The sequence below is a fragment of the Aotus nancymaae genome, unplaced genomic scaffold (assembly GCF_030222135.1).
Source record: "Aotus nancymaae isolate 86718 unplaced genomic scaffold, 86718_ANA_hifiasm-v0.15.2.pri h1tg000029l, whole genome shotgun sequence".
In the NCBI taxonomy this organism is placed as follows: Eukaryota; Metazoa; Chordata; class Mammalia; order Primates; family Aotidae; genus Aotus; species Aotus nancymaae.
Genome location: NW_026988442.1, coordinates 16,622,636 through 16,643,912, shown reverse-complemented (window position 1 = coordinate 16,643,912; position 21,277 = coordinate 16,622,636). Strand labels below are relative to the sequence as shown.

Sequence of the window (21,277 nt, the reverse complement as noted above, 5' to 3'; positions counted from 1 at the left end):
GAAGATTTCTGGGAGGGACCCAAAAAAATGTCAGACTTCAGAAAGATGAGGAAGGGGCGGAGGAGAGGCTGGGACCTGGAGGAGATGCGGGCTGCGGGCCTCTGTGGGTGGGGCCAGAGCAGCGGCAGCGGGGAGGGGGGTGTGGGGGCAGGGTGTGGGGAGCGCGTGTGTGGCTCTGCCGAGTCTGGGCAGAGAGGAGGGGCCCCTTCTGTTGGGATTTGAATTAACCAATCAGCATCCACCTTGCCCCTTCGCTCCCTCCTCTCCCCACCCTGCAGCTGGAGGGCTGAGCTCATCTGCCGGCCTGAGGCCTCAGCTGGACAGACACCCCTGGCCACCACCCTGAGCCCCATGCGCTGGGACCATTCCGGGGTTTTGGGGAGGTTATCAGAATGCTAACTTCCCTTGCTTTGTCTTAGAGGGCTTGTGAGTGGGGAGGGGTGGGAGCTGGCCTAGGAGGGTACCCCGGGTCTCCCCTGACTTGCTCTGCCAGCTCCTTGGCCCATGCCCTGACTGGCCCCTACCTCTTGGTGCCTCATTTCCCCCTTATGTTAAATGTGGCTTTAGACCAGCTGAATATTCAAGGCTTTTGAGCTCCAGTGGTTTTATTGAGCAGAGGGGTATTGGGGTAGGGGTCATGAATGAAACCACAGGCCTCAGAGCCCCCCCCAACCCCAGGCTCTCCCTCTCTGCTGGTCCTCACAATTGACAGGACCTGCAGAACCTCAGTGGGGCCTTTGCCCAGCATGAGGAGAGCAAGGTCAGGGGTGGAGAGCTGCTGTGCCACTTTGTTTGCTGTGTGACCTTGGGTAAGTGTCTTCACATCTCTGAGCTTGTTTCCTCATGTGGAAAATGGTGATAAAATGAGTCCCTCCCTCTAGAGATTTTTGTGAGGATAAAATGAAATAATTCAAGTGTTCAAGTGAAGAGAGTATTAAACTCTAGGTCTGACAAATAAACGTGTATTGATTGTGGTTTTCTTTTTCTTTTTTATTTTTTTTCTTTTGAGATTAAAAAAGAAGCACTCTGTCACCCAGGCTGGAGTGCAGTGGTGTGATCTTGGCTCACTGCAACCTCTGCCTCCCGGGCTCCAGCAATTTTCCTGCCTCAGCTTCCCAAGTAGCTGAGATTGGCTAGGCGTGGTGGCTCACGCCTGTAATCCAAGCACTTTGGAGGCCAAGATGGGTGGATCACCTGAGGTCGGGAGTTCAAGACCAAGTAGCTGAGATTACAGGCATCTGCCACCATATCTGGCTAATTTTGTATTTTTAGTAGAGATAGTTTCTCCATGTTGGCCAGGCTAGTCTGAAACTCCTGACCTCAGGTGATCCACCTGTCTTGGCCTCCCAAAGTGCTGGGATTACAGATGTGAGCCACTGGGCCTGGTCTGGTTGTGGTTTTCTATTGCTCAGAAGAACTTACACGGTAAGTGTAAGTTCTTCTAAGTATTAGCTCAGTAGGACTAGTAGTAGTAGACTAGTAGGACTGGTTGGTAGTAGTAGACTGGTAGTCTGGGGCAAGGGTAGGGGAGGGTAGGCCAGGATCTCAGCCCCACAGGGTGAATAAAAATCACCAGGACTTGTTCACAATGCAGATTTCCAGGATCCCTCAGGACCTGAGACCAGATATGAGGGGGTCAGGTCCAGGGAATCTGGGACCTCAATTCTTGTCTAAAGTGACTCCTGTGGGAAGCCAAGGACGCACCAGGAGCACGCTCCCTTCCTTAGATATAGATGTTGCTGGAGATAATGTTCTGGCTTTGGGTTTAATTCCTAGGTGACCTGTGCAGGTTACTTCCCTTCTTTGAGCCTCAGTTTTCTCATCTGTAGAGTAGGGGTGACATTCGCACCCCTCCTGGGGTTTGTAGGAAGATTCAGCCACATGGAGTCCAGAATGCTGGCCAGGAGGGTGCTCTTTTTTTTTTTTTTTTTTTTTTTTTTTTTTTTTTTTTGAGATGAAGTCTCCCTCTGTCAGCCAGGCTGGAGTGCAGTGGCGTTATCTCAGCTCACTGTAACCTCCACCTCCTGGGTTCAAGTGATTCTCCTGCTTCAGCCTCCTGAGTAGCTGGGATTACAGGTGTGCTACCATGCCCGGCTAATTTTTTTAATATTTTAAGTAGAGATGGGGTTTCACCATGTTGACCAGTCTGGTCTTGAACTCCTGACCTCAAGTGATCCTCCGGGCTTGGCCTCCCAGAGTGTCAGATTTACAGGCATGAGCCACCACACCCAGCCTTGTTTGTTTCTTTTTTGAGACATAGTCTCGCTTTGTCACCCAGGCTGCAGTGCAGCAGCCGATCACAGCTCACTGCAGCCTTGACCTCCTGGGCTCAAGGGATCCTCCTGCCTCAGCTTCCCGAGTAGCTGGTACTACAGGTACATGCCATCATGCCCTGCTAATTTTTGTATTTTTTATAGAGATGGGGGAATCCCCCTATTTTGCTCAAGCTGGTCTTGAACTCCTGGCCTCAAGCAGTCCTCCTACCTTGATCTCTCAAAGTATTGGAATTGCAGGCGTCAGCCACCATTCCTGGCCAGGGACTGCTCTTTCGTGAGCGCTCGCATCCCTTTCCCTGAGGATCAGGATGACAGAGGCCCGGGAGCCGAGGGGCCTGATGCCCAGGAGCAGGGGCTGGAGGCTGCTGGTTGCACTTGGCAGGAGCCAAGCCCGAGCGCTGTAAACAGTGACCTCATGGCTGAGTGCATTTGTTTGTGCTTTGGGGATTTGCCCTGGTTTCCGGAAGCCACAGCTGCCGCGCCTCCCTTAATATCTCAGCCCCCCTACCTTGAGGGTAGCTGGGAGGATCAAATGAGACAGACACGTGGGGCCCTTCAAGCTCCTGGCACAGTAAGCCCACTGTTGGAGCTTATTATTAATACTCTTATTGTTGATATTAAAGTAATGTGTTTTCACGAGTTGAGCCTATACAGCAGGATCGGGCTAAGAGCAAGACTTTAGAGTTGACCCCACTCTATTTCAAACCTGGGTTCTACAGCCTTCCTAGCTGTGTGACCTTGGGAAGTGACCTTTCCTTTCTCAGCCTCAAAATGGGAATAATAATCAAAGTGTTTCCCAGTGGGATGAAAAGCGCTTGGTGAGCACCAGGGAATGTGCTAGCAGATTCTGTAAATCACTTGTGAGGGCCGAGGGGGCCTAGGACCACTGAGGCTCACCGAGGAGCAGGGACAAGCCCAGGCCACAAGGCTCTTGCCTCCCAGTCTGGCTGCCTGGAGTTGTGATTTTTTGTTGTTGTTGTTGTTTGAGACAAAGTCTTGCTCTGTTGCCCAGGCTGGAGTGCGGTGGCGTGATCTCAGCTCACTGCAACCTCCACCTCCTGGGTTCTAGCGATTCTCCTGCCTCAGCTTCCCGAGTAGCTGGGATTATAGGCATGTGTGGGCTAACTTTTGTATTTTTAGAAAGACAGTAAAGACGGGGTTTCACCATGTTGGCCAGGCTGGTCCTGAACTCCTGACTTAAGTGATCTGCCTGTCTCAGCCTCCCAAAGTGCTGGGATTACAGACGTGAGCCACCGCACCCAGCCTGTGCTTTCTTTTGATGTAGCAGGCGTCAGGGGAGAGGAGTGAATGGGAAAGGGATTCCATGGAGAATGGGGCAGAAGGGAACTGGGGAATCATGGAGGGGATGGGAGGGATGAAATCCATAGAGTTGTTCATGAACCCCAGAGGATCCAGAAATCCGCCTGGATTGTGACTTCTTGATGGGGACTGGTAGCCTCCCCAGGTGGAGGATGTGGTGGAGATGCGGCATCCCCGCAGGTGGAGAGGAGCTGGCCCAGATGGGAGCTCATTTGAGAGAGGAGCCCTCACCTGTAGCAACCTGCTTCCTCACCCCAGCCAGGATGCAGCCCTTCCTGGACAGTGGGTGGGGTTGGCGTTTGAGGGCAGGTGCTACTCCCTATATATATTCAGTCATTTACTCATTCATCTCCCTCCCTTTTCACTTGTTGGACCCTTGGATTTATTTGTTCGTCCAACAAGCATTTATTAGGCATTTAGTGTGTTCCTGACCCTGTGCTGTTGCTGGAACACATAGATGTGAATGAGCCCATCTATGTCTGTGGCCTTGATCTCTGCACCAGGCTCTAGTGCCTAAGCAGGATGAATGAATGAGTGAGCAAATGAATGGAGTGTTGATCAGGATAGGGGCTTACTGGGTGACCTAGCCCCAAACTGGGGACCATGTTTAAATAACTTGTCTTGGCTCACATAGCCAGTAAATGCTGGAACTGGGCTTGAATCTCATTTTCCCATCTGCAAAGTCCTTGTTCTGATCCTAAGGGGTTACTCTCTCCACTTTATGGATGAGGAAGGTCTGGTGCCCAGAGAGGCTGTGAGAGGAGCCTCATGGGCCCGCTCCGGGCTGTCCTAGGAGATCCTCAGGGGCAGAAAGAGGCAGTGGCAGTGGAGGGAGGGAGAGGCCCTGCCCGGTTTCCTTTCTGATACTTGTTTTTCCTGGCCTGCCTTGTATACTGCCAAGGGGTCCGTGCCGAGCTGGGCTTGGGCCCAGGCAGAGGACAGAGCCAGGGAGGGCCCTCTTCCCTTCCGGCAGGGAGGAGGCACCATAGTCATTTCCGAGACCAGCAGGCATGGGGCGCTGGGCTCTCTGCCCTGCATGGAGTTCTGGCTGGTGAAACCCTGGCACCCCTGGGAGACTCTGGGCTATACTGGCCCCTCAGCCAAACCCCCAGGGCTCCCAGCCCAGCTCGGCCCACACTGGCTTTGCATGACCCTGGGTGTGTTACTTCTGCTCCGAGCTCCAGTTTCCTTGTAAAATGGGGATGGGATTGGGGTGAAGATGGCTGAGTTTGGCATGCAGTAGGTATTCACCAAACAGTAGTTCCCAGCCCATGCAAAGATGGAGGCTGGTTGCAATCTCCCAGCTCAAAAGGGCCTTCCCTCCTCATCCCTGCAGTCCTCCTTTCCTGGCCTCCCTCAAGCAGCCAGCAGGGGACAGAACAGAGGGTATCTGCCGGGAATGGGGTGCTGTTGCTGCAGAGTCCTGGACCAGGATCGGAGATTGCAGCTCCTCTAGCTTCTTTCTATAGGGATGACTTGGACACTTGCCTGGCCTTTGTCATTTCAGGCCTGTTTTACATCCCAGACAACTAGAAATAGGTCTCAGGGCCACACTGTGACCTCCAGCCATCACACCCTTCTCTGGGCTTCAGCTCCTTGGAGCAGCAGCCACCACTCACCCAGAACTCACTGTGTGCAGGCCCCAGGCCAAGGCTGTTGTGCAATAGCTGGTTCAGTTACCCTGTCATGCCTGTAAGGTTGATCCTGTTACTACTGCGTTCATTTTATAGATGAGGAGACTGAGGCACAGAGAGGGAAAGTGACTTGCCCAGGACGACATGCTGGTCACTGGCAGAGATGGGATTCAGTGGTCCAGGGCCCATCTTGCTCTGGGTTTCCACTGTAGCTCAATCCCCTCTCTGTTTTGTTTTGTTTTGTTTTGTTCTGAGGAGACAGGGTCTCACTCTGTTGCCCAGGCTGGACTACAGTGGCACAATCATAGCTCACTGCAGCCTTGAATCCAGGGCCCAAGTGATTCTTCCATCTCAGCTTCTTGAGCAGCTGGGCCTGTAGGTGTGTGCCACCATGCCAAGCTAACTTGTTTTTTTGTGGAGTTGGGGTCTTGCTATGTTGCCCAGGCAGATTGAACTACCATGTCCAGTCCCTCAAAGTGTTGGGATTACAGATGTGAGCCACTGCATCCGGCTCCTCAGTCCCCTCCCATCTATTAAACTCATCTTAAAAGATGAGCTTCTGGCCCTCCCACAGGCTTTTGTGAGGACTGGGCAAGAGGGTGGCTGGGAGAGGCTTTGTAAGTGTTAAAGAGCCCAAGTAGCCAGGCACAGTGGCTCATGCCTGTAATCTCAGCTATTTGGGAGGCTGAGGCAGGAGGACCACTTGAGGCCAGAAGTTCAAGACTGTCCTGGACCATATAGTGAGACCCTGTTTCTTCTTATTTATTTATTTATTATTATTTTTTGAGACAGAGTTTTGCTCTTGTTGCCCAGGCTGGAGTGCAGTGGCGCGATCTCAGTCACTGCAACCTCTGCCTCCCGGGTTCAAGCAGTTCTCCTGCCTTAGCCTCCCAAGTAGTTGGAATTACAGGCACCTGCCAGCATAACATGCCCGGCTAATTTTTGTTTTTTGTTTTTTGGGTTCTTTTTGAGATGGAGTCTCGCTCTGTTGCCCAGTCCAGAGTGTAGTAGTGCGATCTCGGCTCACTGCAACCTCTGCCTCCTAGGTTCAAGCGATTCTCCTGCCTCAGCCTCCTGAATAGCTGGGATTACAGTCATGGACCACCATGGCCAGCTAATTTTTTGTATTTTTAGTAGAGACAGTGTTTCACCATATTGGCCAGGCTGGTCTCAAATTCCTGACCTCATGATCTGCCTGCCTCGGCCTCCCAAAGTGCTGGGATTACAGATGTGAGCCACTGCACCTGGCCAAGATCATTTCTACAAAAAAATGCAAAAATTACCCAGGTGTGGTTACGCATACCTGTAGTCCCAGCTACTCAGGAAGCTGAGATGAGAGGATTACTTGAGCCCTGGAGTTCAAGCCTGCAGTGAGCCATGACTGCACCACTGAACTCCAGCCTGGGAGACATAGCAAGACCCTGTCTCAAAAAAAAGAAGCCCCAGGGAAATGAAAAGGCATTCCTGAGAACAGGGTCTTCCCAGCTTTCTGGGGCTGTACCATGATACAGACACTGGGAGCTTGTGGTACCTGAGTTTGGGTTTTGGTTCTGCTGCTTCCCTCATGAGTTTCTTGGTCTCTTCATGCCTCAGTTTGCTGGTTTGCAGCGTGGCAGTGATGCGATAGGAACCTGCCTGTGTCTGGGGTTGCTCTGCTGCCAAAGTGGGGTGGTCAGTGGGCCTCACAGTGGGGGCTCTCCTCGGCCTGCTCACATCCTTCTGTCTCCCTGCACAGGTCTCTAAGGACATCTCCATGCGGCTGCATAAGGAGCTCGAGGTGGTGGAGAAGAAACGGGCACGACTGGAGGAGGAGAACGAGGAGCTTCGGCAGCGGCTTATCGAGACTGAGCTGGCTAAGCAGGTGCTGCAGACGGAGCTGGAGCGGCCAAGAGAGGTGAGGGCTTCGTGCATCCAGCAGGGCCAGCCTAGGGCAGGCAGGCCCATGTAAACCCCCCAAACCAGTGTCTCTGTGAACCTCCGCTTGTGGGAAATGGGTAGCTTATGTCTCCCTGGCAATGTTGTTTATTCATTCATCCTCCAGCATGCATTTCCTGAGCACCTACTGTGTAAATTGTGTGCCAGACACTAAGGTTATAATGGTGAACAAAATATACTCAGTTTCTGTCCTCAGGGAGCTCACAGGCTAACAAGAGAGTCATTCATCAAAGAACCATAGCCGCAGTGGGAGGATTAACTGAGAAAACATGCAACAGTGTCAGGCATGGGGTTCAACCCTCTGTGCCTCAGTTTCCTTACCTATAAAATGGAGCCATGGTGCCCTGAGTCATTGTGAGGACCAACACAAATAACGCATATGGAGTGGCTGCAAGAGACTGCCAGGTCTGGCCCGGTGTGGTGGTTCACGCCTGTAATCCCATCACTTAGGGAGGTCGAGGCAGGCAGATCATGAGGTCAGGAATTCAAGACCAGCCTCGCCAACATGGTGAAACCTCAAATCTACTAAAAATACAAAAGTTAGCCGGGTATAATGGTAGGCACCTGTAATTCCATCTACTTGGGAGGCTAAGGCAGAGAATTGCTTGAATCGGGAGCTGGAAGTTGCAGTGAGCTGAGATTGTGCCGCTGCACTCCAGCCTGGGCGACAGAGCAAGACTCCGTCTCACAGACACACAAAAAAGACTGCCAGGTCCTGCCATTTGGTGTGAAGTGTGAAGTCAGTGCTGGGGCTAGGGCTCAGGCCAGTGTCTCTGGGTTACTAGGTGCTTCCTGAATGTGACCCCTGGACACCGTCCTGTCTGTCTTTGCTCATGCCAGTTCCTCCTCCTGGCAGACCTTCTCCTCCTGTTGTGTGTTGGGTATACAGCGTGTTATACACCCTGCTTGACAGTTTATCTCAAACATTTTCATGCCAGCAAGGTTGCAGTCATGCCCATTTTGTGGATGACCAAACAGCCCCTGGAGAGGGAGGGATGACCTCAAGGTTATGCAGGGCTTAAGGGGTTCTGCAGAATGCAGACTGGAAGCTGTCAACCTAGATGTCCCTTAAAGACTGGAATCCCCCTATTCCAGGGGTCTGTGTTCTAAAAGGCCTGGGGTGGCTTCTGGCCCTAGAGGCAGAGCCAGGCCTTAGCTCTCTGGCTGCTAATGAGGTATGAGGATCTACTAGGGCACACTCCTTGCTGCAGGCACTGCCTGCTTGCCTCCCCTGAGGGCAAACCTGTCAGTGTCCCTGGACTAAGACACCACAGCTCAAGGCCTGAACCTTCCTCCAGCTATCCTTTCCACTGGGCGTGTTGGCATGATGTGCCAGTGCCCTCTCAGTGTGCAGGGAGAGGAGGCGTCTGCTGCTAAGCGTGGCTAGCCCCCTCCCTTCATACAGCTGCCTGCCTGCCATGGACTGGCCCATAACACAGAGCACCATCTTCACACCATCTTGCTGCTGCCACCCTTGATAGTGAAAAGGGGAGACAATTTCTGAAAGCACTTTAAGCTCATGGTACAATTGATGAAACTGAGGACCCAAGAGGAACAGCTTGCCTGAGTTCACCCAGCCTGTCTTTAGCAGAGATGCGGCTGGAACCCTAAAGCCACTTCCCCTCTCTAAGTCTCAGTTTCTTTATCTGTGACATCAGGATAAGCAAACAAACAAACGAACAAAAGCCTGCATGGTGGCTCACACCTATAATCCCAGCACTTTGGGAGGCCAAAGTGGGCAGATCTCCAGCCTGCCAGCGTCCCTGGACTGAGACAGCACAGCCCGAGGCCAGAACAGTCCTCCAGCCATCCTTCGCACTGGGCGTGTAGGACTTGCCACCAGCCTGGCCTACATAGCAAAACCCTGTCTCTCTAAAGAATGCAGAAATTAGCTGGGTGTGGTGGTACCTACCTGTAGTCCCAGCTACTCAGGAGGTGGAGGTTGCAGTGAGGTGAGATTGTACTGCTGCACTCTAGCCTGGGAGATAGAGCAAGACCCTGTCTCAAAAAAAAAAAGGGGAGAGCCAAGTGCAGTGACTCATGCCTGTAATCCCAGCACTTTTGGAGGCTGAGGTGGGTGGATCACCTGAGGTCAGGAGTTTGAGACCAGGCTAACCAACATGGTGAAACACTGTCTCTATTAAAAATACAAAAAAAAAAAAAAAGGGTTAACTGGTTGTGGTGGTAATCACCTGAGGCAGGGGAATCACTTGAACCTGGGAGGTGGAGTTTGCAATGAGCTGAGATCGCACCACTGCCCTCTAGCCTGGTGACAGAATGAGACTCCGTCTCAAAAAAAAATGTACGATTCAGTGATTTTTTAATATATTCATGGTGGTGTGTAGTTGTCACCATCATCTAATTCCAGAACATTTCCATGTCCCCAAAAAGTAACCTCATACCTGTGAACAGTCACTCCCCACCTGTAATCCCAGCTACTTGGGAGGCTGAGGCAGGAGAATTGCTTGAAACCAGGAGCCAGAGGTTGCAGTGAACTGAGATCACGCCACTGCACTCACTAGGCGCAAGAGCAAAACTCCTATCTCCAATAAATAAATAAGACAACAGGATGATATCCAGCCTATGAGGTTGTTTGGGATCATTAGTAAGATTATATAACCATAAAGAAATTAAAAAGAATAAGATAGTATGGCAGTTCCTCAAAAATTAAACATAGAACAATCATATGATCCAGCAATCTCACTTCTGGTTATGTCCCCAAAAGAATTGAAAGCAGAGACTCAAAGAGATATTTACTCAACCATATTCATAGCAGCATAACTCAAAATAGCCAGAAGGTAGAAGCAACCCAAATGTTCATCAGCGGATGAATGGATAAACAGAGTGTGGTGTATATGAATAATGGAAAACTAGTCAACCTTAAGAAGGAATGAGGCTGGGTGTAGTGGCTCATGCTTGTAATCCCAGCACTCTGAGAGGCAGAGGCGGGCACATTGGTTGGGGCCAGGAGTTCAAGACCAGCCTGAGCAACATGGTGAAGGCCTGTCTCTACAAAAAATGCAAAATTTAGCAAGGCGTGGTGGTGCATGCCTGTAGTCTTTTGTGGTGCCTGGTACAGAGTAGGTGCTCAAGAAACACTGGCTCCCGTCCCTCTGCGGCTGGTGTCAGTGAGGCTGGTCTAGCCCTCCTCACGTGCCCCATGGCGTCTCAGGCTTGTGCGCAGGAGGCAGAAGCTTGTGTTTATTTGCTGTTTATCCTGTCCCTCCTCCCTCTTTCCTGACGTGGTTTCTATGGAGATGAGGGTCCCTGAGCAGTTCTTCCTCAGTCCCATCATCAAGATCTGCCGTTGCTATCCTGACAGGCTGCTGAGGCGGTGCTGTCACCCGGCTGGGAACAGGAGCCCCTGGCCTGAGCTGATGTGGTTACCATGGAGACAGCTCTCTACTAGAGAGAGGGGAGGTGGCAGGCCCTGGCTGAGGGCTGCAGTGGCACTGTTGCCCAGCTACCCTCCTTTCCAGCGTCACACGCTTCCTTGTGTTTTAGGCAGAAAGCCAATACGAGTGTTGACGTGATTTATTATGGTATAGCTGCTGTGTCTGAGCCCTCACTCTGTGCCAGGCACCGCACAAGGCCACACCAGCACATTGTTTAACCCTCCAATAGCCTTCCCACAGGCACGGTGTGGTTGTCTTGTTATAAGGTGCCACCGTTTCTTGGCAATTTTAAAATCACGATTTAATTCCCATGTCATACAATTCACCATTTGGAAGTGGACAGTTCAGACCAGGCACATTGGCTCACGCCTGTAATCCCAGCACTTTAGGAGGCTGAGGCAGGAAGATTGCTTGAGCCCAGGAGTTTGAGACTAGCCTGGGCAACATAGTGAGACCCCCATCTCTACAAATATTGTAAAAATTAACTGGACATGACGGCATGAGCCTGTGGTTCCAGCTACTCAGGAGGCTGAGGTGGGAGAATTGCTTGAGCCTGGGAAACGGAGGTTGCAGTGAGCCAAGATCACACCAGTGTACTCCAGCCTGGGTAACAGAGCGAGACTGTCTCAAAAAAAAATTAATTATAAAACTAAAAACAATAAAAATTAAAAGTGGGCTGGGCACAGTGGCTCATGTCTGTAATCCCAGCACTTTGGGAGGCTGAGGTGGGCGGATCATGAGGTCAGGAGATCGAGACCATCCTGGCCAACATGGTGAAACCCCGTCTGTACTAAAATACAAAAAATGAGCCAGGTGTGGTGGCACATGCCTGTAATCCCAGCTACTCGGGAGGCTGAGGCAGGGGAATTGCTTGCACCCAGGACGTGGATGTTGCAGCGAGCTGAGATCATGCCACTTCACTCCAGCCCGGTGACAGAGTGAGACTCAGTCTCAAAAAAAAAAGTGTACAATTCAGTTATTTTTTTTTTTTTGCTGTCACTCTTAGGATATGCTTAAGTTACTAATTCAGTGATTTTTAGTATATTCATGATGTTGTGTTGCTGTCACCATTATCTAGTTCCAGGACACTTCCATGGCCTCAAAAAGTAACCTCATTCCTCTGAACAGTCACTCCCCATTCCCCCTTTCCCTCCTGCCCCTGGCAACCACTCATCTTTCTGTCTCTACAATTTGCCTGTTCTGGACGCATCATCCAAATGGAGTGTTTGGTGACTGGCTTCTTTTCCTTAGCGTCAGGTTTTTTGTTTTTTGTTTTTTTAGATGGAGTCTCGCTCTGTCACCCAGGCTGGAGTGCAGTGGCACGATCTCGGCTCACTGAACCTCTGCCTCCCGGGTTCAGGCAGTTCTCTGCCTCAGCCTCCCGAGTAGCTGGGACTACAGGTACTTGACACCATAATTGGCTGATTTTTGTATTTTTAGTAGAGATGGGGTTTCACCATGTTGGCCAGGCTGGTCTTGAACTCCTGACCTCGTGATCCACCTGCCTCCACCTCCCAAAGTGCTGGGATTACAGGTATGAGCCACCGCGCCCAGCCAGCATCAGATTTTCAAGCTTTATGCATCCATGTTGAAGAATGTAGCAGGACCTCATTTCTCTTTATGGCTGAGTAATCATCCATTGTGTGGGTACACGCCACACGAGATTTGCCCATTCATCAGCTGCTGCACATCTGGGTTGTTTTGGCTACTGTGAATAATGCTGCTGTGAACATTCATGTGCACATTTCTGAGACTCTGTGTTAGTTCTCTTGTGTAGATCTGGAGAGTACAACTGCAGGTTGTAGACGGGACTGGGGAAGGGCAAAGATGGGATTCCAACCCAGGACTCCCCATCTCCCAAACCCACCCAGACTCTTCTGGTTGTTGCCCCTGAGCTCCTTGCCCCATCCTTGCTTTCCTAGGACCCTGTTTTGTCTCCAGAACCCTGGAAGAGGCATCCCACTCCAGCGACTGCTTCCCTCTGTGGCACAGCCTTCTCGTCTAGATTTCCTCCCTGGTGGGATAGGAAGGGGCTGATTGTTCAAAGCCCGGTTCTTCTTTTTTAGAGAGAGTCCTGCTCTGTTGCCCAGGCTGGAGTGCAGTGGCGCAGTCTCAGCTCACTGCAACCTCCACCTCCTAGGTTCAAGCAATTCTCCTGCCTCAGCTTCCCAAGTAGCTGAGACTATAGGTGTGCGCCACCACACCTAGCTAATTTTTTGTATTTTTAGTAGAGACGGTTTCACTGTGTTAGTCAGGATGGTCTCGATCTCCTGACCTCGTGATCTGCCCACCGTGGCCTCCCAAAGTGCTGGGATTACAGGTGTGAGCCACTGCGCTCGGCTCCCAAAGCCCGGTTTTACCTTTTCTCTGGCTTTGGCACTTACTCACAAGTGACTATAGCGTTGGGGAAATGATATAACTGCTCTAGTGCTTAGTTTGTTCATTTATTTATCTTTATTATTTTAGAGGGAGACAGGAGTCTTGCTGTGTTGCTCAAGCTAGAGTGCAGTGGTGTGATCATGGCTCATTGCAGCCTCAAACTTCTGGGCTCAAGAGATCCTCTGGCCTCAGCATCCTAAGTTGCTGGGAGTATAGGTGCACGCCACCATATCCAGCTAATTTTGTATTTTTGAAAGAGATGGAGTCTCTCACTACGTTGCCCAGGCTGGTCTCAAACTCCTGGACTCAAGCGAACCGCCTGCCTCAGCTTCCCAAAGTGCTGGGATTACAGGCATGAGCCACCGTGCCCAGCCCAGTTTGTTTATTTATAAAATGGGAATATTACTACTTCTCAGAGGTGTTTGTGAAAATTAAACAAGACAAGCAAGTAAAGTGCTTAACATAGACTAAGGACTTTTATTGTTACCATCACAACCACTGTGAGGGCTGGGGGTCTGGAGAAGCATTGGCCTTAGTTAAATAAATACATGTCTGCTGCCTCTGGTGAGGAGCTCTCTGTCTAGAGCTGCCAGTTGCCTGGGAAAGGAGCAGCTACATTGCAAATCTTTGCGTGCAGTTGGCTCCATCTGTCCTTGTGACATTTGATTTGGGGCCAATGTCTAAACCATTCTTTGTTTCCTCCCCTATATGATTTCTCTCCAACCAGGAGCCACACGGCCTCTCTCTCTGGCCATTTCAGCCACTCTAGAGGAAGAATGAATGCCTGTCTTTGAGGCACATCCCCAACCCTGGGTTCCTTCTAGAATCTAGAGCAGGCCGGCCGCAGTGGCTCACACCTGTAAACTCAACGCTTTGGGAGGTCGAGGTGGATGGAACACTTGGGCTCAGGAGTTCGAGACCAACCTGGGCAATGTGGTGAAATTCCATTTCTACAAAAAATATGAAAAATTAGCCAGGTGTGGTGGTACACACCTGTATTATAGTCTTGGCTGCTTGGGAGGCTGACTTATGAGAATTGCTTGAACCTGGGAGGTGGAGGTTGCAGTGAGCCAAAATCATGCCATTGTACTCCAGTTCTGGGCAACAGAGTGACACCCAGGCTCAAAATAATAATAATCTAGAATAAATTTTGTACCTGAAGCACAGTCTGTGCTTTCAGTGAGACCTTTCCAAACATCTCCTCCAGATTTGGTGAAAATATGCCCCGCTGTTTTGGCAGAAGGTTATTTCGTTCCTTGGAAGGTTGACCTTTGTTTCTTGGCTGCAGGTGGGCAGGAAGGTGTTTGAGTGCACAGGCCCCTCCAGAGCTGGGCTCAGGCAGTTCTCTCCTGGGCTGGAGGAAAGACAAGGGAGGACATAGCTCAGGCTTCTCCTAAAAGCCTATAGATCAGCAATGCTTGGAGGCACCACCCTGGCTGCTGAAAGGCAGCCTTGTGAGTTGCTGGCGGGTGGGGAAGCCCCTGCTGCATGCCAGGCCACACAGAGTGTCCTCAGGGCTGGGCGCATCCCCAGGCCTTGTGGCTGCATTCCTGCTAGTGCCCAGGCACCGCCCTGCCCTGTCCCGCCCTCCCAAGGCCCAGAGCCAGAACATCTGTCTCTCCAGCAGAAACTGGCTTCATCCCTGGGGGCTTCACAAAGGGGCTCTGACAGGCCCTGGCTTTCTTGAGGGGTGGCAGCCCCCCAGCCGCCTGGCCATCTGCTGCCAGGCAGAGGGGAGAAAGGTCTTTGAGCACTCTGAACCTGCCTTGTTTTCCCTCCAGAATGTCAGGGCTGTGTGGGAGCCCACATGGCTTATATAAGGTGGGGAAGTGTCAGGTCCACCAGAAAAGGCTGGAACCCCTCTCCTCTGCCCACTGCTCTGCTTTCTGGTGAGATTCAAGCCACTCAGCTCATTCAAACGTTTTCTCTGCCTGCTGGAAAGGTGTTTGGTGACTTCTTGGAGAAAGCATATTTTAAAAACCTTTTTTTTTTTTTTTGAGACAGAGTTTCACTCTTGTTTCCCAGGCTGATGTGCAGTGGCATGATCTCGGCTCACTGCAACCTCCGCCTCCTGGGTTTAAGCGATTCTCCTGCATCAGCCTTCCACGTAGCTGGGATTACAGACTCCTGCCACCACACCTAGCTGATTTTTGTATTTTTAGTAGAGATGGGATTTCACTATGTTGGCCAGGCTGGTCTTGAACTCCTGACTTCAGGCGATCCACCCGCCTCAGCCTCCCAAAGTGCTGAGGTTACAGGCATGTGCCACTGTGCCCAGACTTAAAAACCTTTTATCATGACTTTTCCCTCCCCCATCCCCCACCGCCACCAGGTAGTAGTACATGCTTAGCAGAAAAAGATTAGAAAATTCAAATAAGCCATAGGGAATTTCTGTGTGGATGGGGAGGTACATATACTTCCAGCTAAGATTTTCTATATTTACATATATGTGCATTTAAATGTAAATGTAAATATGCTTTTTTTCTTTTCTTTGGAGACAAGGTCTAGCTCTATTGCCCAGGCTGGAGTACAGGGACGTGATCTTGGCCCAGTGTAACCTCTGCTTCCTGAGCTCAAGTGATCCTCCTGCCTCAGCCTCCAAGTAGCTGGGACTACAGGCACCTGCCACAGTGTCTGGCTAAGAATATGCATTTTTTGGCCGGGCGCGGTGGCTCAAGCCTGTAATCCCAGCACTTTGGGAGGCCGAGGCGGGTGGATCACGAGGTCAAGAGATCGAGACCATCCTGGTCAACATGGTGAAACCCCGTCTCTACTAATACAAAAAATTAGCTGGGCATGGTGGTGCATGCCTGTAATCCCAGCTACTCAGGAGGCTGAGGCAGGAGAATTGCCTGAACCCAGGAGGCGGAGGTTGCGGTGAGCCGAGATCGCGCCATTGCACTCTAGCCTGGGTAACAAGAGCGAAACTCCGCCTCAAAAAAAAAAAAAAAAAAAAAAGAATATGCATTTTTCTCCCCAAGATGGAGTCTCGCTCTCTTGCCCAGGCTGGAGTGCAGTGGCGCAATCTTGGCTCACTGCAACCTCCGCCTTCCAGGTTCACAAAATTCTCCTGCCTCAGCCTCCCAAGTAGCTGGGATTACAGGCATCCACCACCACACCCAAAAATACAAGTAATAATTTTTTGTATTTTTAGTAGAGTTGGAGTTTCACCATGTTGGCCAGGCTGGTCTTGAACTCCTGACCTCGTGATCTGCCTACCTCAGCCTCCCAAAATGCTGCGATTATAGGTGTGGGCCACCAGGCCTGGCCAAGAATATGCATTTTTTATCTAAAAAAGTAATATAAACTCAGTGAAGCAAAAATATCATTAGAAAAGCACACTAATGCATGCCTAGCATGCCTCTAAGAGCAAGCTGCAGCACTCTGGTTACGTTGGTTGCCTTGGGGCAGGATAACTGTGTGACTTGGTCACTGTATTCTTTTTTGTACTTTTTGAATTTTGAACCATGTGACTTTGTTATCTGTTCAAAAATAATAGAAATAATAAAAGTCATAAATAAAAGAAGAAAGCCTTCCCTAACTGGCTCCTTCAATTCTACTCCTCAGCCTGACCCAGCATCAGCAGTTTGCTTTGTATTCTAGGCTTTTCTTTCTCTAGTCTCATACAATGCAGGGAGTTTCTATATATATATATATATATATTTTTTTTTTTTTTTTTTTTTTTTTTGAGACGGAGTTTCGCTCTTGTTACCCAGGCTGGAGTGCAATGGCGCGATCTCAGCTCATTGCAACCTCTGCCTCCTGGGTTCAAGCAATTCTCCTGCCTCAGCCTCCCGAGTAGCTGGGACTACAGGCGCACGCCACCATGCCCAGCTAATGTTTTTTTTGTATTTTTAGTAGAGACGGGGTTTCACCATGTTGATCAGGACGGTCTCGATCTCTTGACCTCGTGATCCACCCGCCTCGGCCTCCCAAAGTGCTGGGATTATAGGCGTGAGCCACCGCACCCGGCCAGGACTTCATTTCTTTCTTTCTTTCTTTCTTTCTTTTTTTTTTTTGAGACAGAGTTTCACTCTTGTTGCCCAGGCTGGAGAGCAATGGTGCCATCTTAGCTCACTGCAACCTCCACCTTCCAGGTTCAAGCGATTCTCCTGCCTCAGTCTCCCTAGTAGCTGAGATTACAGGCAAATGCCACAACACTCAGCTAATGTTTGTATTTTTAGTAGAGATGGGGTTTCACCATGTTGGTCAAGGTTGGTTTTGAACTCCTGACCTCAGGTGATCCACCTGCCTCGGCCTTCTAAAGCGGTGGTATTACAGGCATGAGCCACCATGCCCAGCCAGGACTTCATTTCTTTCCCTCTTTCCTTCCCTTCCTTCCTTTTCTTCCCATCCTTCCCTCCCTTTCTTCCCTCCCTCCCTCCCTCCCTCTCTCTCTCCCTCTCTCTCTCTCTCTCTTTCTTTCTTTCTTTGGAGTTTTGTTCTTGTCACTCAGGCTGGAATGCAATGGCACACTCTCACAGCAACGTCCACCTCAGGTGATCCGCCCACCTCAGCCTCCCAAAGTGCTGGAATTACAGGCGTGAGCCACTGCACCCGGCCATTTCTTTCTTCTTTCTGTGGCTGAGTAATATTCTGTTGTGTGGCTAGACCACATTTTGTTCATCCATTCTAAAGTTGGTGGACGTATTTGGGTTATAGGTTTTGTTTTGCCGGTTACTTCTTTCCCTTAACAGAGTGTCTGGGAGATTTACATGTCAGTGAATTTCATGATCCCTTAGTCCTTTGAATGGCTTTAGGTGATCTCTTTTTTTTTTTTCTATTTTTGTTTTTTTTTCTTCTTCTTCTTCTTTTTTTTTAAAGATGGGGGTTTCACCATGTTGGTCAGGCTGGTCTTGAACTCCCAACCTCAGGTGATCCGCCTGCCTTGGCCTCCAAAGTGGTTGGGTTACAGGCATGAGCCACCGTGCCTGGCTGGCTTTAGGTGATCTCATTTGTTCATATGCAATGCCTGACCCCTCGGTACCCGTGGAGACCCCTGGCTCTCCTCTCTGTCACTTCACTTCCTTCCTCCAGGGAGTCTGCAGTGCTTGGCGGGGCTCTGGTCACCTAATCCATGGCCCAATGTTATAAATGAGAAAATGCAATTTCAGGGAGAGGAAAGGGTTCACCCAGGGATCATAAACTCAGCTTTGCAGGATCTCCAGGGTTCAACTCCCAGTGAGGCCACAGCCCTTCCCACTCAGCTTGTAATAGGTGGGCCCGGATCCTTCCGTAGCCTGACGGGCTGAACCCAGAGCCCCCGCCTTGCACTCTACACGGGGGGCTGCCTCTTTGTGCCCTGCCCAGGGCCCCACTGACTGTGCTTGCTGCTGCCTCCTGGCTCTTGTAGAAGGACTCCTTGTCTGACCCACAGCCCTGTTTCCTCCTCTTCCATTCCAGCTTTTGAAAGCACTTGTCAAATACTGGCTCCTGGCTCTTGACACCCAGCGTCTGAAATATCAGCCTCTGCCTTCCTGCCTCATTTGCATTTCAAAAGGTTTCTTTAGGATTTGATTGAGCTCTAAGATATTCTGTACTTAAGGGTCCATCTGGAGCTCTCCTTGCCTGGCACAGTAGATCCGAACTGCTCTTCAGAATCACCTGAAAGCATTTAAAAAACACTGATGTCTCGGCTGGGTGCAGTGGCTCACATCTGTAATCCCAGCACTTTGGGAGGCCAAGGTGGGCGGATCACCTGAGGTCAGGAGTTCGAGACCAGCCTGGCCAACATAGTAAAACTTGGTCTCTACTAAAAATACAAAAATTAGCTGGGTGTGGTGGCAGGCTCCTGTAGTCCCAGCTACTTGGGAGACTGAGACAGGAGAATCGCTTGAACCTGGGAGGCAGAGGTTGCAGTGAGCCAAGATCGAGCCATTGCACTCCAGCCTGGGCAACAAGAGCGAAACTCTGTCTCAACAACAACAACAACAACAACAACAAATACTGATGTCTCAGACCTACCCCAGGCCACCAGTATTTTTTATGAGTAATTCTGATGTGTACCAGGTTGAGAACTACTGTGCTAGCTCCACTCTGGTCCTCATCAGAGAAAGCATGTTTTCTCCTGCCAACTCTTTGGAATTCAGTTGAAAGCTATGTCAATAACTGGTCCCAGGTCAGCTGTGGGTGTGCTGTGGGACCTTGGACAAGTCCCTGTTCCTGTCTCTTGGCTTCAGAAAAATGGGACTTGGATTAGATCAGTGGCTGCCACTTTCAGGGATGGGGTGTGAGAGGTGGGGGATGGGAGTAAGCACGTATCCAAATCACCTGGGCGTCGTTTTCAAAAATACACCAGCCCACCTTGAAAAGTCAAAACAGCATAAGCATGGTTTTATACATACACCACCAACACAAATCACCCCTCCTCTCTTGGGAGGAAGCACTCAATATAATCGTGCATCTAGTTGAATGACTTCTTTAAACATTGAGAAACTTCAGTAATTGTTATTGTAACATTTCCTTCAATTCCCTCTGTAGGGCTTGTGCCATTTGGCATTCTTGCCAGCAATTTATGTACCTTTTTGTTTCTCCATAGCTTCACCAATAGAATATGTCGTCAGATATTTGGATTTTTGCCAATCTGATAGGTGAGAAATGGTATCTCAGTGTAATTTGAATTTGCATTTATCTAACAGGAGCGGGGTAGAATATCTTCATGTGCCATGATCCATTTGCCTTTCTCTTCCTGTGAACTGTTTTTCATATCTCCAGCCGATTTTCCTACAGGTCTGCTGGCCTTTTAATGCTGTTTGTGAAGCTGTTTCCATATTTAGGATATCAACCCTTTGTCTGTGTTAATACATTGTCGATATTTTTCAGTTTGTCATTTATGTTTTTACTTGTGTTAGGGTGCTTTTATTTCCATGCAGAATTTGCCTGTGTGATCGAATATATCTATTTTTTTCCCCTATTGCGTTTGGATTTTAAACATCTTATTTTATTCATTTAATTTTTTTTTTTGAGGAGTCTTGCTACGTTGCCCAGGCTAGTCTCAAACTCTTCAATGCAAGCAGTCCTCCCACCTCAACTTCCCAAAGTATTGGGATTGCAGGCATGAGCCACCGTGCCTGGCCAGCTTCTGGATTTTTGAATCACTGTTCACCATCAGTCTCTCATGACCATTCAAGTTGTAATTACACATTTCTCCTGTGTAATTACCATTTGTTGTACTCATATTCGTTTTATTGTTGTTCTTTGTTTTTTTTTGAGACAGGGTCTTGCTATGTTGGCCAGGCTGGTCTCGAACTGTTGGCCTCAAGTAATCCTCCTGTCTTGGCCTCCCAAAGTGTTGGGATTACAGACATGAGCTACCACACCCAGCCCCCATTTTCATTTTATTCATTATTATTTATTCTGAATTAAAGTTTGCACTAGATGTCAGTTTCAGGAGGACAGATTTTCTCTGAGATGGAGCTTTGCGTGCAGAGGTTTATGGAAGAGTCTCCTTGGGAACACCACCACAGGGAGTGAGGCAGAGCTGGAAGCTGAATTGTGCCAGTGAGCCCAGTCAGTCCCCATGGGGAGCTCTGGAGCAAGGATGGCCCTCCTTGTAAGGCCGAGGCAAGGGGTCAAGGATCCGTGCATAGATGTGGGCTCCATCCATGGACAGCACCTGCCCTTGGACAAGGTGGTTCCCCTCAACCAATGGCTGTCACTGGGAGGGGTACTCAGCTTTGAGGGCTCAGCTTGGGGAATGAGTGTCTCAGTTCCAAAGAGGAATCTGTAAAAGCACCACAACATCCTCTGTGGTTCACTGCTGTGTTCTCTATACCTACCTATTGGTACATGATAGGTACTTAGGAAATCCTCTGATGAAAGACAAATGAGAACAGAAACACAGCTTTCCAAGATTTGGCTGAGGCCAGCCAGGTCACACATGGGAGTGGGGTAGAGGGGAGGGTGTGGGGTAGAGGGGAGGGTGTGGGGTAGAGGTTGCAAACACCCTGGGCAGGTGTTTGCAGAATCATCTTCTCCAGTGCTTCTGACCTGTCTTCCACTGCTGGGTGATCTGAAGGGCTCCTCTTGCTCAACATTCAGGGTGGGGTGGCCCGGGGAGTGGGCCCTCCCTGGACCCTGGGCACCGTGACAGCTGTCTGCATGTGATCACCCTGTGAGCTTTTAGTCCTGACTTTTTTTTTTTTTTTTTTAATCTCCCTTCAGCATTCTTTGAAGAAAAGAGGAACCCGCTCCCTGGGGAAGGCAGATAAGAAGCCTTCGGTGCAGGTAATTCCCAGCAGCCCCTGTAGGAAGGTTTTATTCTGAAGGCCTGAGCCTGACTCCAAGTGGCCTGGGGATCCCAGATTCTGCCCTGTCCTCCCGTTGCTCATTTTCTTTT

The 21,277-nt window shown here is 50.0% G+C and overlaps 1 protein-coding gene across 3 annotated transcripts in view; it reads left to right on the top strand.

Annotated features, from left to right (window-relative positions):
- The window catches only part of MTCL2 (microtubule crosslinking factor 2), a 93,337-nt gene that overhangs the window by 27,385 nt on the left and 44,675 nt on the right, over nt 1-21,277 (top strand). For all 3 annotated transcript variants that reach the window (XR_010344539.1, XM_012455062.3, XM_064382401.1), the window contains exons 3-4: nt 6,966-7,124; nt 21,103-21,165. Coding sequence is in view for 2 of the 3 variants with exons in the window: in XM_012455062.3 (XP_012310485.2) it covers nt 6,966-7,124; nt 21,103-21,165 (222 nt within the window). In the remaining variant the exon portion in view is untranslated. The remainder of the gene's footprint in view (nt 1-6,965; nt 7,125-21,102; nt 21,166-21,277) is intronic.